The sequence below is a fragment of the Coptis chinensis genome, chromosome 2 (genome assembly GCF_015680905.1).
Source record: "Coptis chinensis isolate HL-2020 chromosome 2, ASM1568090v1, whole genome shotgun sequence".
Taxonomy (NCBI): Eukaryota; Viridiplantae; Streptophyta; class Magnoliopsida; order Ranunculales; family Ranunculaceae; genus Coptis; species Coptis chinensis.
Genome location: NC_141457.1, coordinates 113,688,582 through 113,702,277, shown reverse-complemented (window position 1 = coordinate 113,702,277; position 13,696 = coordinate 113,688,582). Strand labels below are relative to the sequence as shown.

Genomic DNA, 13,696 nt, shown 5'->3' with positions numbered 1-13,696 from the left:
TCTGTATAAAGAGACGTGAACCTTTGAAGATGTGAACCATGGAAACTTTAATTGAGCAAACGAGCTTATCCGAAAAAAGAATTGACAGGCTCGAATTGGGTACAATAATATCCTAAAGTTGCAGCCGCCAGAGTTTTGTAAATTGACAGGCTCAACGCCGTAAGTTTTGTAAGGTAGCATGTACTTAACTACCAACAAGTGCGTTGCTGTGACATTGCTCGGAAAAAATATATATATATAAGGATGAGGAAACTGGAAAGTATGAATCGTTCCTGTACAATACTTGTCAATATTGAGGATGCATATCATCTCAATTATGAACCACAACGAAATTCATAGAGTGATAGACACTGAAGAGAGGCAAGGACTAAGGACTCCAAATGACGAAAAAGGAATTAATGAATCGTCCTTATCGTTAGCACCTATAGTGATGAGCCAAAATTTTCTGTCCTTGTGTTTGGAGTGGCATTTTCTCAGATATGGCTTGGGAATGTCAGTAGAGAAGATTACTTTCTACTTCAGTGTCATATGGACCTCCAGACCTCATGATCTTTCATCCTTGATAGCCTCTCACCCATGGTTTAAGGTATTATTAATTTTATATTTCATAAGGTTTTATCTAAAGAATATGTCTAGATTAAAATTTCTGGTTTTCGATTGGTTTTTTTCCGTTTTGTCATATTGCTTTCTCTGTTTTTTTTAGTAATTTGATACTCTAGACTCAGAGAGAGGAGAGAGAATGGGAGTGCTACGCAACACTGTGCATACCCAGGGTTAACCTAGGTATTTCACACCTTTTTCTTACCAATTCTAGACTTTTTCTAAGGATAAGCTCTCCATCTTCATGCCTTAGATAAAAGCTTCCTTTTTGGCATAGTTTGACGGGCTTTGACCTGTCAAGTTAGTACCTTTTCTATTCCCCGCAACTATATGGGTATGGCAAACGAACCAGCATGCCCTTGGGCTTTCTTAGAAGGTCTGGAAACACAAAACGAGTTAAATGTTGCAGATGGAGGGAACGCTAACATCCCAATAGCAACGATTAATCGAAAGGAACCTGAGGAAAACACTAGAAGGGTCTCTTTTGCAGACAAGGTAAGGGGAGAACAACCATGTCATCTGGATCTCTCAGATCTCCCTACACCTGAGATGAAAGGTAACATGCCGTCAATCAAACTACCCAAAAGAGCACTCGAAAGAGGAATGCAATACTGCAGATTCAGCCTGGTGGGTAGACTGGATTTCCAAAGGCTTAAAGTGGAAGAAGTTAGAAGAATGGCCACAGAGAAGTGGAAACCCAAGGGGACTGGAAAATTATACCACTTGGAAAAGGATTCTTCATGATACGACTGGTTTGGCGAAGAGGATTTTAGATCAATATGGTGCGGGGGCCGTGGAAGTTTGGGGAACATATTCTCAGGCTCACAAAATGGACTCTGACTTTGATCCAGATGCACAGAGTGCTTCTAATGCACTGGTATGGACAAAATTTCCCAAACTCAGCCAACAATATTGGGACTATGAGATCCTCATGGCTATGGGGAAGACTCTTGGGGCTCCAGTAGGAGTTGATAAGCACACGCTGGGAGCTGATTTTGGCTTCTTTGCGAAAGTGTGTTAGTGGAAATTGACCTCTCGAAACCGATACCTGGCAAAATATGGGTCGAGGAGGAAGGCGGGAAATCTTTTCTTCAAGAGATTGAGGTGGTCAAAATACCCAAATACTGCCCACATTGTAAAACCGTCGGACATACCATGGCTGACTGTAGAATCCTCAAGAAGGTGAGAATTGATGAGGAAACTAAGAAGAAACAAATGGAGGAGACTACCGTAGCAACAAATAAAGAAGGACTGACTAAAAAGAAAAGAAAGAGGAGCAAGAAGAATAAGAACAAAGGTGGTGAAGCTGGTACTAGCGGAGCCAAAGACATGACCGGAAACATAGTTGAGACACCAACTGTTGGTGAGGGCGACAAGGGGGGAGAGCCAGCTATAGTTGATACTGCTCAGGAAGCGGAGACACTGGTTGAGGAAACTCAGAACGTTGTAGAGGCTAATATAGCAGTTGAGGTCCAATCGACGCCACCAACTGATGAGCACCTAAATGCAGTTGCACTTATGCCCTTAAGTCCTGCTTTAGCAGATAATTCTCTTGCTGCAACCCCAAATGATAGGGAATTTGGCGAATTAAGTATTTCTCCAAATTTAAATGCTCCCGAAAACGCAGTAGCTCCTCAAACTCTATTGTGTGGAAATATTGCAATGAATGATGCTAGTAACGGATCTGATTCCCCATCTCAGAGGGACGTGGTTGAAGACTCCCCTATTACTCCTCAATCATCTAGCGGAAATCTGGCAAGCCATGAAGCACAAAGGTTGCTGGAATCACCTAGTTGGGCGGACCAAACTGAAGGAGAATGGCAGACACAAAAGAAGAAAGGTAGCAAGTCCAGGCCGGGGAAGGAGCCCACTCCTCCCCCCACTAGGACAAGAACTCTCCCAGCAAGGTATAGATGAATTGCATTTACTGGAATGTAAGAGGGTTTAGACGTTCTCGTCCTACAACCTACCTTGTGGAACTGGTAAATGAGTATAAGCCGGACATTATATGTCTAGCGGAGCCTATGATAAAACCCCCCACCCACACACCTAATTTTATTAGGAGGCTGGGTTATTGCAGGAACTTCGTTCACAATGATATTCCTTCAAAGACGGGTAACCTTTGGGTTTTTTGGAAAGAAGAAATAAATGTTACTGTTGTGGTTTCTTTGACTTGTCAACATATAACAATTCAGTTTGATAAGTTTACAGTTTTTACAGTTCATGCTAGCACTTCTTATGTTATTAGAAGAGCTCTTTGGCATGACCTGACGGGGATTGGGAGCAATGTGGATATTTGGATGGTAATAGGTGACTTCAATTGCATCACTCAAGCATCAGAAAGAAAGGGAGGAGGCCTACCTTGCCAAAGGGCGGTTAATGAGTTTGTTGACTTTATGAACGCTTAACGCTGTTGGATTCCACTACCCTCGGTCACAAATACTCTTGGTCCAATAGAAGACTTGGGCATAAGAGAATGGTACAGAAAATAGATCGAGCCTTGGTTAACCAGCACTGGATAGATGCAGCAGCAGATTGGAAGTGCAAGATAGCCATGAGGAAGTATTCCGATCACTCCCCCATAATAGGTTGGAATGCTAACATACCGAAGCCTTGCAATATACCATTCAGGTTTAAGAAAATTTGGCTACAACATGAAGGTATCAAGCAAATCATTTCTAACAGCTGGAATCAAACATTGGATGATGTCCCAATTAGAAAGGTGATGAAAAAATTGAAGAGACTGAAAGAAGTTTTGAAATACTGGAGCTGGGAAGTCTTTGGTAGCATAAGGAAGAATCTAAAGAAAATGGATGATGAACTGGACCTTATTCAGCAACAGCTTGAACACGACCCACTAAACACCTATTTACAACAAAAAGTATGACAAAGAGCTCGATCTTGAAGAGCTTAAAGGCACCGAAACTCAAGATTTTTAAAGCAAAAAGCCGTGACAAGCCGGGCTTTTGATGGAGAAAGAAACTCTTCATATTTTCATGCGTGAAATAAGTCGAGAATGAATAAATCTCGATAGCGTAAATCGAAGATGCATGGTCAAGTGATCGTGGGAACGAGAGGGACATAAAGAAATTTATTGTTTCATCGTATGAGTTGAAATACGAGCGCCAACATGTCACAGTGAACCCATACATCATGAACTTGATTCCACACTTGGTTACTAAAGAAATGAACGACTTCTTGACTGCAATCCCCAATGCATTGGAGGTGAAGGAAGTTGTCTTCGCATGGACCCAAATAGCTCCCCCGGGCGGATGGATTCCAAGGTCGCTTTTACCAAAGCTTCTGGGACATTGTTGGACATGATGTAAGTAGTGCGATTATCTCTTTTTTTAGAGACAACAAGCTACCACAAGCCATGAATACTAGTTTTCTGGTACTGATACCTAAGACTCAAAATGCCAGAGCCCTTAACAAGTTCAGGCCTCTCTGCCTTAGTAATTTCTTTTTTAAAATTATTACTAAAATCTTGTCTTTAAGGCTTAAAGTGTATACTGACAAGTTGATTAGTAAGCAGCAGCTAGCATTTGTAAAAGGAAGAACAGGTATCACAGGAGTTGCTCTGGCTTCAGAAATGATTAATGAACTCGATACCAAAAGAAGAGGAGGCAATGTGGGGCTGAAACTGGATGTGACTCAAGCTTTTGACACACTCAGTTGGGATTTCCTCATGGAAGTACTCAACAAGATGGGATTCAATAGTAAATGGTGCAGCTGGATAAAAACTATTCTCAGTAGTGCTAAACTCTCAGTCATGATAAATGGTGGGCCTTGTGGTTTTTTCGCGGCTGCGAGGGGATTGAGGCAGGGGGATCCACTATCACCTATCCTCTTTGACCTAGCAGAGGATGTTCTCAGCAGGGCCCTTCACTGGATGTATACAAATGGGCATGTGGACTATATGGCTTTCTCTTCTGGGCCATCCCATTTGCTCTTTGCGGATGACATTTTTATCTTTGCAAATGGAGGCATAAAAGGTCTTAGGAGACTATGGAGATTACTACAAGACTACCAAGTCTCTACTGGGCAATTCTTTAATGTAACTAAGAGCTCTTTGTTCTTAGGTGGCATGGACGATCGAAAGAAAAGCAGGGTAGAAGACCTTTTTGGAATAAAAGAAGGAAAGCTTCCTTAAAAGTACTTGGGGTTCCATTGTTTAGGGAAGGGTTACCTCGAGACATATTCAACCACTTGTGGACAAGATCAAGCTAAGAGCATCGGGTCAGGCGGGAAGAATGCTTTCTTCCGAGGCGAGTGGTGCTAGCTCAATCCATCTTGAATAGTATTCCAGTTTACAATATGTCAGTGTGCAAATGGCCTTCGAGATGCATTAAAGAGGGAGAAGCAGCCATTAGGAATTTTATTTGGTCTGGGGACCCTACAAAGAGGAAGGGGATCACTTTGAAATGGGAGAACGTGTGCAAACCAAGAGACGAGGGTGGGCTAGGCTTGAGAAAGCTTAGGGACATAAACTTGTCTCTCCTGATGAAGTTGGGGTGGCAACTGCTTACACTTGACACTGACTGGAGCTGTTTCATGCACACGAAGTATAAAATGTTGAATGGGAACTGGCTCACTTACCATAAAACATCTACTGTTTGGCCTGGGATCAGGTGGGCCTTAACGGAGCTCAATGCACACACTGGATGGGTGGTGGGCCAAGGAAAGGACATAGATATGTGGAGGGACTCATGGGCGGGAAAAGCTATAACTGATTGTCTTCCCCAAGTAAACTGGAAAGGGTTCAAAGCTAGGGTGGAGGACCTAATAACGGACAACAAATGGGACATACCGGCTCAAGTCACATCGGTGCTTACTTCACTTCACCGGTATAAACGCCACGAAATTTCAGCAACCCTCTTTTGGAGAACAAGACCAAAGAATATGGAAGCGATGATCATGGCAACTTCTCCGTTAAGTCCGCATTACGAAACGATTCGGGAAAAACGGAACAAGGTGAGCTGGTGGAAATGGATTTGGGCAACACATATTCATCCAAGAGTACCGGTGGCACCGCTTGGAAACTTATCCGGAAAAAGGTTTCCTACGATGATGAGTGAAGAGAGCGGTATCAAACTAGCGTCGGATGATGCCGACTATGTAGAAACAATGAAGAAACAAATGGAACACATGCTATGGGATTGTCCCATCGCCGAGAAATTTGGGATTGGTTTGCGAGGAGTCTTTGAAGTTAGGCTCACCAATTATAGCTTAGAGAATTGATCAAAGCAATTAACAATAGAAGCCCGATTGTCAAAACACTATGGAATGCCGGTGTGGTGCATATCACGGTGCAAGTGTGGAAAACTAGAAACAAAATTTTTTTGAAGGGAGATTTTTCAATAAAGATCGATTCAAAAGAGATATTCTTAAGGAAGTGAAAATAGCATCGCGGGTCAGCCCAAAGCCACTATGCATAATCTTACCGCATGAACGGCATTCCTTCACAGATTGGGGTCACTTGCAAGCAAAGTAGTTCCTATAATCAAAGAAGTCAAGTGGATCCCTAAGAAGGAGAGGAGATAAAAGCCAACACCGACGGCTCCTCTATTGGCAACCCGGTAATGGAGGTGCGGGTGTTCTCTTTAGGGATAAAGAAAATCGGATACTAGGTGTTCTTGCACAAGGGCTTGGAGTAGTAACAAACTTTGAAGCGTAATATTGGGCAATCATCTTGGCGCAGAAACATGCCGTGCGTGAGGATGGTGAAGTTATGGATAGAATGTGATTCATTGGCCGTGGCTCAAAGCCTTATGGGAGAGAACACGCCATGGAAGATCGAGCAAGATGGAAAATAGCCACTTCAAACTTAGCTCCTGGAGAATAACCCATACCTTTCGCTGGCTAACTTTGAGCTGACGCTGCAAAGCAAGGCATGCTTCAACTCTTGATAATAGACAAGCTGTTTGGAGTGACATTCGACCAGGTTTTGTCCCAAGAGTGGAGTGTCCCTTTCGATCCTATTTTAGATTCTGTTAAGTCAGATGAAATGTAATCTTACTATCTCTCTGTAACACATTCTTTTATTCGTAATACTACTCCTTACTTGCGTGCAAAAAAAAAAAATTGAAAAGTTTTTTAACATTTAATTTTATTACTTGTATTGTTTTCTCCTTTTCCAGAAGAGTTTCTTCATTTTCCATTTGCTCATTTTCGTCTTAACATTCAAAGAGTATGTGTCATGCCATCACATTTGTTTCCGTCTGTTTGTCATTGTATTTGGGCTACCGTTTCAGACGTTGTGCTTGTGGTCAGTTTGTCGAATAGTAGTCTGTAGTTGCTTGATAAATTTTTATGAGCAAATGCTTGTAGCACACTTAAAAACACAAAACTGGGGAAAAGAACCCCCCCTCCCGAAAGGGTGGTAACATTGGGAGTTTACATCGGATATAGATATTTGCTACATTATTTTGACATACGTTGATGTTCATTTTGTCCATGGCAGCATGGTTCTTTCTACATGATGGTTCTTTCATTTTGTATAGTTTGGCAATTGGTAAAGAATAACTACAATTAAGTTGTATATTCCCAACACTTTCTACATCATTTGTGAGCAAATAAAAAGCCTTGCCTTCGCAAGCAGAGTGAGGACCGCAATGAAAGAAGAGAAGCAACGAAGGTTTCATGAGACCCTGCTCAACATACTCTACCCCCAGCAGTCATCACCTCAAGTAAGCCCTAGTTATTAGAATTTTGGTTTCTCAATTTCATTATCTATGAAAGTGAATTTCTCCTACTGCAGAGAGATTTTAGTGGAGAAGAACCAGCCGCAACTGTTCATGACATGGGTATTTACCCAGATCCCAGTTTAGGTAATCACATAACTCTATGTTTGACTACAGATTTTTCATAGTATAATCTCGATATTCACATGCAATTTCCTGATAAATTCCATAATTAGATGTTTTTGAAGATTTAGAAGAAAAGAGCTCGGATAGTAGTAGTGATTCTGGCTCTCATCAGAAGAAGCTCACAAGAGCTCAAAGGAAGAGAATTCGAAAGAAGAAACTTAAAGAAGCGGCTTCCCGTCGAAGAAAGATGATTGGGCCTCTTTTACCTTCAACCGATGGCATACAAATTGAAGAAGACACTGAGGTGGAACCCCTTAACTACCTCCATGAGAATACAAATCAACAAATAAGTTGTGGTGCTGTTCAGGAACCAAATGCTGGTAATAACCATCAAGGTTAGAATTAGTATGAAAATTTTGTTTTGATTCGTTAAGAAAATGTTTATGATTTTGGTCGGATGGAGTTGTCTTTGATGCTGTTGTTCTTTCAGGAGAGTCATTTGTTCCTACTGCCCAAAACAGACGGAAACACCAAAGGATGGCAAAAAGACTTACCTGTAATAGTTCTGAAGTTGCTGCCTTTAATCACGCTCGTCTTTCTTGCAGCAGCAATGGAGGAATTGCTCCATAGTAGCTAGTGGACCAAAGAAAATAAGAAATGGTTCGTCCACACAGAAAACGTTGAAGGCAGCTAATAGATTAATGGAAAACGTTGTTCAACGTGACTTCTCTAGCGTTTTTTTTCCTCCTTTGAAAGGAATACCCCTTGGGAGACAGTCTCTCATGTTGTTGATGATTGAAGCAAGGGGGTGATTACTTGGTTAGTATTGTAGAGTATCAGAAGATCTTTGTGAATGATTTCTCTTGTTGAGGCCACTTGGACTTATAAAGCGTCTCATATGAGTACTCTACCAAAATGTTGTTCAGATTTTCAGTATACCCCTTTAATTCTATAATATATGTATGTGGTTTACAGCGAAAAAAAAATATCAGCAATGCGTGGATGTTTTGGTCTGTATAGGTGAATCAAGGGGTTTTACTGTCTATTCTGGTGAAAAAGATTAGAGAACTTTGATTAGCTGAACCGTTCATCCTGTGAGAGAATTGAGTCTGGGCAGCCATCTGACTTCAACTTCAGATTTGAACTAATAACAGATCCCCTATTTAACAAAGCAGGGCGGACCGGGAAAGAATAGAATTAATTACTTATAGGTTTATTCATAATAAGTAATTAAAAGTCACATTGGGTGGGGTGCGTCAAACTCTAAACAGATTGTTCATTCAGATGAAAAGATATTAGATATTCATGACATCAATAAAAAGAAAATTTATTTTATTGGATTGAAATGGATTAACCAAAATTTCAAGACAAACTTTTTAGTATTTTCTTTTTCAATCCTTTCTATAATAATTCATGATATCAATTTTGTATGGGGATACCAAATGTGTGGTCTTCAGCCGCTTTGGACGCATTTTGGTCATAAACGCTGAGGACGGAAGCTTTTTCTTGGCAATAGGCGTACCCATTATTCATATCACATCCAGAGCTGGGTCATTTTTGATAGAAAGCAACTCGTTCAAAGAAACGCTGAATAAAACACGTAATTCAATTGTTAACCACGTTCATAACATTATGGTTGGGGGGACCGCTGCTATTCTTATCAAATTTGCTCTGTTTTTCTTCTTCGATGGCACAAGTACATAACTAGTAAAGAAGCCCATCCTATTTTCCTACAACAGTCCCTTGAACCGCTTCGCTTTATGTTAGTTTCAATGCATTTTATTCTTGTACTTGTGCTGCTTCTACTGGAATGCTCTTTTTTTGAAGTGGTAGCACTCTCCCGCTCAAAAGTAAGAACTCTACCAGGTTATCAAGGTCTGCTCCCGTTCCAGCTTGAAACGGGGTGAGTTCTAATTAGTGTCACTGCTACAAATTACTTACTATCTCATCTTTATGTCTTGTGCAAACAACATGATTACATAGCAAAAAATGCTAAAGCAAATGAAACACATGTTTAAATTATATGTGCACATTTTTAATTGGTGAAGTTATGTTCCAAATTCAGATACGTTAATGTAGATGAGTCAAAGGGTGTGGAACTATTCTATTACTTCGTAGAGTCAGAAAGGAACCCCAAAGAGGACCCTCTTATGCTTTGGCTCACTGGAGGCCCTGGTTGCTCTGCTTTCAGTGGACTTGTTTTGGAAATAGGTGATTCATGTTTTTTCATTAATCACATTTTATCAAACCAGAATCGCCAGAATCGAAGGTGGTTTCTCTTCAACAGATCTTCAATCTCGTTGCCTTGTGTTTCTAATGACTATTTAACCGTTGTAGCAATCAACAATTAAGTGTCAAAGCAAACACCCTATGACTTTTAGAATACTTGAGCATTGGCAGATGTACTTGTAAAAGAGGTGGATACTACAGTCCCATAATCCTTTGGTTCCATGTAGGTCCATTAAGGATCAACGATGACTACAGTGGGAGCGGCTTGCCTTCATTTGTGTTAAATCCATACTCGTGGACAAAGGTATGATTGAATGAAGCATTTTAAGTCATTTCTCTTTGCCGCTAATATGGTTCTTGTAAAGCCATCTGTGAGGGTGATCACTTTTGAAGGCTCGGCTATTTATATGGTGACAATGAACTTCCAGGTTTCCAGCATTATCTTTCTAGATGCACCTGTTGGTAGTGGATTCTCGTACTCGAGTAGTTTGCTGGGATGGAACAGCAGTGACACAAAATCATCTAGACAAACTTATATCTTCTTAAGAAAGGTGGGGAAGCCCTTCAGATACGGTTAGCTCATGAAAGCCACATAAATATATTCGTCGCTTTAGAGTCTGTGAGAATGGACCGGAAAAGAAAAAGATATAGAAGTCCAAAAACAGAACTGTAAAAATTGCAAACCACACAGTTCACATCGGCAGCAGTATGCTCACATCACTGGTCAATAGATTACTAAAGCCTTCTGAGCAGTTTTAGGTTTTAACAGGACATACCAAATGCCCCCTTCCCCAGTATGAGATAAGTTTTTAACTGCACCTGCCTCATTGGCACAATATTTTCAGTTCATCATGCAAGACATCCATGATCTATCATAATTCATAACATCCTGTCCAAGTGTTTCATCTATGTAGATTTCAACTAATTGGAATGGTCTTTGGCTAGTGGTTGGCTGATCACCCAGAGTTCAACAATAATCCATTTTACCTTGGCGGTGATTCTTATTGTGGCATTCCTCTTCCAATCATTGCCAAGGAAATAGCAGACGGTGAGTTTTTGTTTATTTGGATCATCCAGCTTTAAATTTCAATTTTCTTTTCTAGCTCAATTTAATGAAATTCACGTCACTCAATTTAATGTGTTGTTCATGGTGGTGTGGCAGGCATTTCAGCTCAGCACAAACCACTCATCAATCTAAAGGTACATATTCTGAAGTGAGATCTGAAGCAAGCTGTTGTGTAATTTTAAGAGTTCACTTGGCGTCTTCACATTGTGTTGTTTATTCTTCTTTCTCTCATTCAAAGAAATCAAGTCAATGGTCACTTTGCATAAGAAGCGGTTTATAAAACATGTTATTTTCAGTTTAAACTTGAACATATTGGTCAATGGTAATGCCCCAGGGATATCTATTAGGGAACCCAATGACAGATGTGCATTTCGATGATAATTCAAAGATTCCGTTCTCCCATAGGATGGCACTTATAACAGATGAACTCTATGAGGTAATTCTATTCACTACAATATACATTCCAATTTTTTGAATTTCTTCTTTGTATAGCTTGCTCTTCTTGAGGCGCATGTGTTTGTTTTTGCAGTTGACGAAAAGGACTTGCAAAGGAGAGTATGTAAATGTAGATCCTAGGAACGTCGAATGTGTCAAGAATCTGGAAGTTGCTTTAGAGGTGGGAGTGTGAGGATTTTTCTGTCTTCCTTTGGCTTCTAAGTTTTAAGTCCTCTTGGAACTGTCAAAGACATGTAAAATCAAAATTTCTTTTGCGTTTAACAGTTGATTCATAGGGTGAACAGAGACCAAATTTTGGAGCCAAAGTGCTATACTACGGAGCCAAACTGCATTTCAGATCCCAACAACTGCACTATAGAGTTACCTTTGGAAAGAAGGATACAAGGAGATCGAAGATTTCTTGGAAAGAAACTTCCAGCTTTGCTTGTCCCTGCGTCTGAGTGCAGGGTAAGTTCTATCTCTTTCTCTAAACGTGCGTGTAAGTATGATAGTTCATACTCTTCCCATGCTAAGAAGTTTTCAACAATACCTAATTAATCATTGAACTTCACTATGTAGAATTTTAATTATGTGTCCCTGGTCTACTGGGCAAATGATGATAGTGTTCGCAATGCTCTCCACATCAGAAAGGTATGATTGTTTCATATCTATTCAAAGAGCGAGATGGGATATAATTAACATCAGTTTGGTATTCTGTGATGACATTCAGGGATCAATAAACACATGGGTAAGGTGCAAATTTGATAAGTTACCTTTGGAAAGAGACGTTCAAAGTAGTATAATTTATCATCAGAATCTCAGTGCTAGAGGTTATCGTGCTTTGATATACAGGTTGATATATCTCACCTTCCCTTTATATACTAAAGGTTTAAGGGTCAACAAGTTCATTATAGTTTTTGTTCTGTTGTGTCGTCAACTAAGGAAAATCCATGTCCATTGGTTACATTTCCAATCTTTTATTGACTCGGCAAAAATTGTGGTAATAATTTTTACATTCTTGTACATTTGTATTGGTAAGTTGGTGGGTTACATGGAATCGTGTTGTATTAGAGTGAATGGCTACATGGTTCCATTTTCCATTAAAGTGCTTCAATTACTAATATTACTTTTCCTTGCAGTGGGGACCATGACAATGCTAAAAATTACTTGGGTACCCTAGCCTGGATTAAATCCCTCAACTACTCTATTATAGACGACTGGCGACCGTGGTTAGTCAGTGGTCAAATTGCAGGGTAAGCTTTTTGACTAACAAGTTTCAACCACCCTAGTCTTCTCTTCAAAATCTGATAGCTAAGCGATATATTCTTATGCTAGCAGGTATACGAGGACATACTCTAACCGCATGACATTTGCAACTGTTATGGTAAGAATGTACCTCCTTAAGTCTCGTAATGATATGATATATTATGCAATCCGATATTCTGTATTTACTTCTCCAGGCAGGAGGACACACAGCTCCAGAATACAAGCCTGAGGAATGCTTTGCCATGGTAGCTAGGTGGTTATCTCACAATCCTCTGTAGTTGAGACAGAACTTGTTGTGAGTGCACTATTAACGAAATCATCGTGACTGTTGCCCGTGCTCACCAAGACCATGCAGGAAAACTCTTGTTTTTATGAACTCGTTTTTATTTGGTATTTCTTATTGGCCTATGAATTCTTGGTGTTTGCCACTTGTTTGTTTCTTATTTGAATTTGGAAACCAAATAAGCAACTTTTAGAAGCAATATTACAAAATCATCTTTAGCTATTTTCTGGTTACAGTTTCTTATGCAAACAATGTAGTTCCCAGCATAGTACAAAATATCGAGATATATCGAGATATTTGGGGATATATATCCAGATTTCAGAGAAAGATATATAAATATTACAATATGTTCATAGATATATACGACTGTAAATATCGGTGATATTTCAACGATATTTGTGATATTTATTATATTTTGAAATATTTTGCGATATTTGGCGATATTTTGTGTATATAATAATTTTATTTAATATTTACCGTTATATTTCAAATAAATATAAATAATGCATCATGATATATCAAAAAATATCCACGATATTTGTCAATATTTTAGATATATCTACGATATTTGCATGTGAAACAATGTCAAATATCTCCAAAGAGGGGAATATATCCACAATATATATCCAAAAATTGAATATCGATAAATGCCCATACCTTGATATTTTGTACTATGGTTCCCACACTTCAAAATTCAAATAACATCAAGAACACGACAAAAGGCGTACACACGCAGACTTGCACAAATTTTAAATTATAATAATACATATGCCACCAAATTTAATTGGTTAAATTATGTTCCATATTCAGATGCATGGGTGTGGATGAGTCCGGTGATATACAACTATTTCACTACTTCACTGAGTCAGAACGGAACCCAGATAAACCCTCTTATAATTCAATTATTTGGCATTTTTCGGCGTGTCAACAACTTTTAAACTTTTCCCAACATTTACAACTAGGTCATAGAATTTTATCACATGCAGACATACACATACTACTGTTAAT

General features: G+C 39.6%; 3 protein-coding genes across 7 annotated transcripts in view; all 3 read left to right on the top strand.

Moving 5' to 3' along the window:
• LOC147520934 (serine carboxypeptidase-like 7) overlaps positions 1-13,696 on the top strand; it is a 51,459-nt gene that overhangs the window by 21,415 nt on the left and 16,348 nt on the right. The gene's annotated exons all lie outside the window — the stretch shown is intronic.
• On the top strand, positions 178-8,284 carry LOC147520938 (uncharacterized). The gene is made up of 5 exons (XM_086592457.1): positions 178-586; positions 7,104-7,289; positions 7,361-7,430; positions 7,520-7,804; positions 7,900-8,284. Exons 2-5 carry the CDS (start codon positions 7,215-7,217, stop codon positions 8,037-8,039), a joined length of 570 nt encoding a protein of 189 aa, XP_086448583.1. The 5' UTR covers positions 178-586; positions 7,104-7,214; the 3' UTR covers positions 8,040-8,284.
• On the top strand, positions 9,029-12,910 carry LOC147520937 (serine carboxypeptidase-like 7). The gene is made up of 14 exons (XM_086592449.1): positions 9,029-9,312; positions 9,475-9,620; positions 9,866-9,942; positions 10,067-10,189; positions 10,584-10,686; positions 10,801-10,838; positions 11,039-11,140; positions 11,234-11,320; positions 11,425-11,607; positions 11,719-11,790; positions 11,870-11,991; positions 12,279-12,392; positions 12,478-12,523; positions 12,600-12,910. The coding sequence occupies exons 1-14, from the start codon at positions 9,170-9,172 to the stop codon at positions 12,681-12,683; spliced, it is 1,440 nt and encodes a 479-aa protein (XP_086448575.1). The 5' UTR covers positions 9,029-9,169; the 3' UTR covers positions 12,684-12,910.

Coding starts and splice junctions, on each gene's coding strand:
- LOC147520937 (XM_086592449.1), top strand. CDS start 9,170: ATGTTAGTTTCAATGCATTTTATTCTTGTACTTGTGCTGCTTCTACTG. Junction 9,621..9,865: donor TGGACTTGTTTTGGAAATAG/GTGATTCATGTT, acceptor GGTTCCATGTAG/GTCCATTAAGGATCAACGAT. Junction 11,321..11,424: donor ATCTGGAAGTTGCTTTAGAG/GTGGGAGTGTGA, acceptor TGCGTTTAACAG/TTGATTCATAGGGTGAACAG.
- LOC147520938 (XM_086592457.1), top strand. CDS start 7,215: ATGAAAGAAGAGAAGCAACGAAGGTTTCATGAGACCCTGCTCAACATA. Junction 7,290..7,360: donor CCCAGCAGTCATCACCTCAA/GTAAGCCCTAGT, acceptor CTCCTACTGCAG/AGAGATTTTAGTGGAGAAGA. Junction 7,805..7,899: donor TGCTGGTAATAACCATCAAG/GTTAGAATTAGT, acceptor TTGTTCTTTCAG/GAGAGTCATTTGTTCCTACT.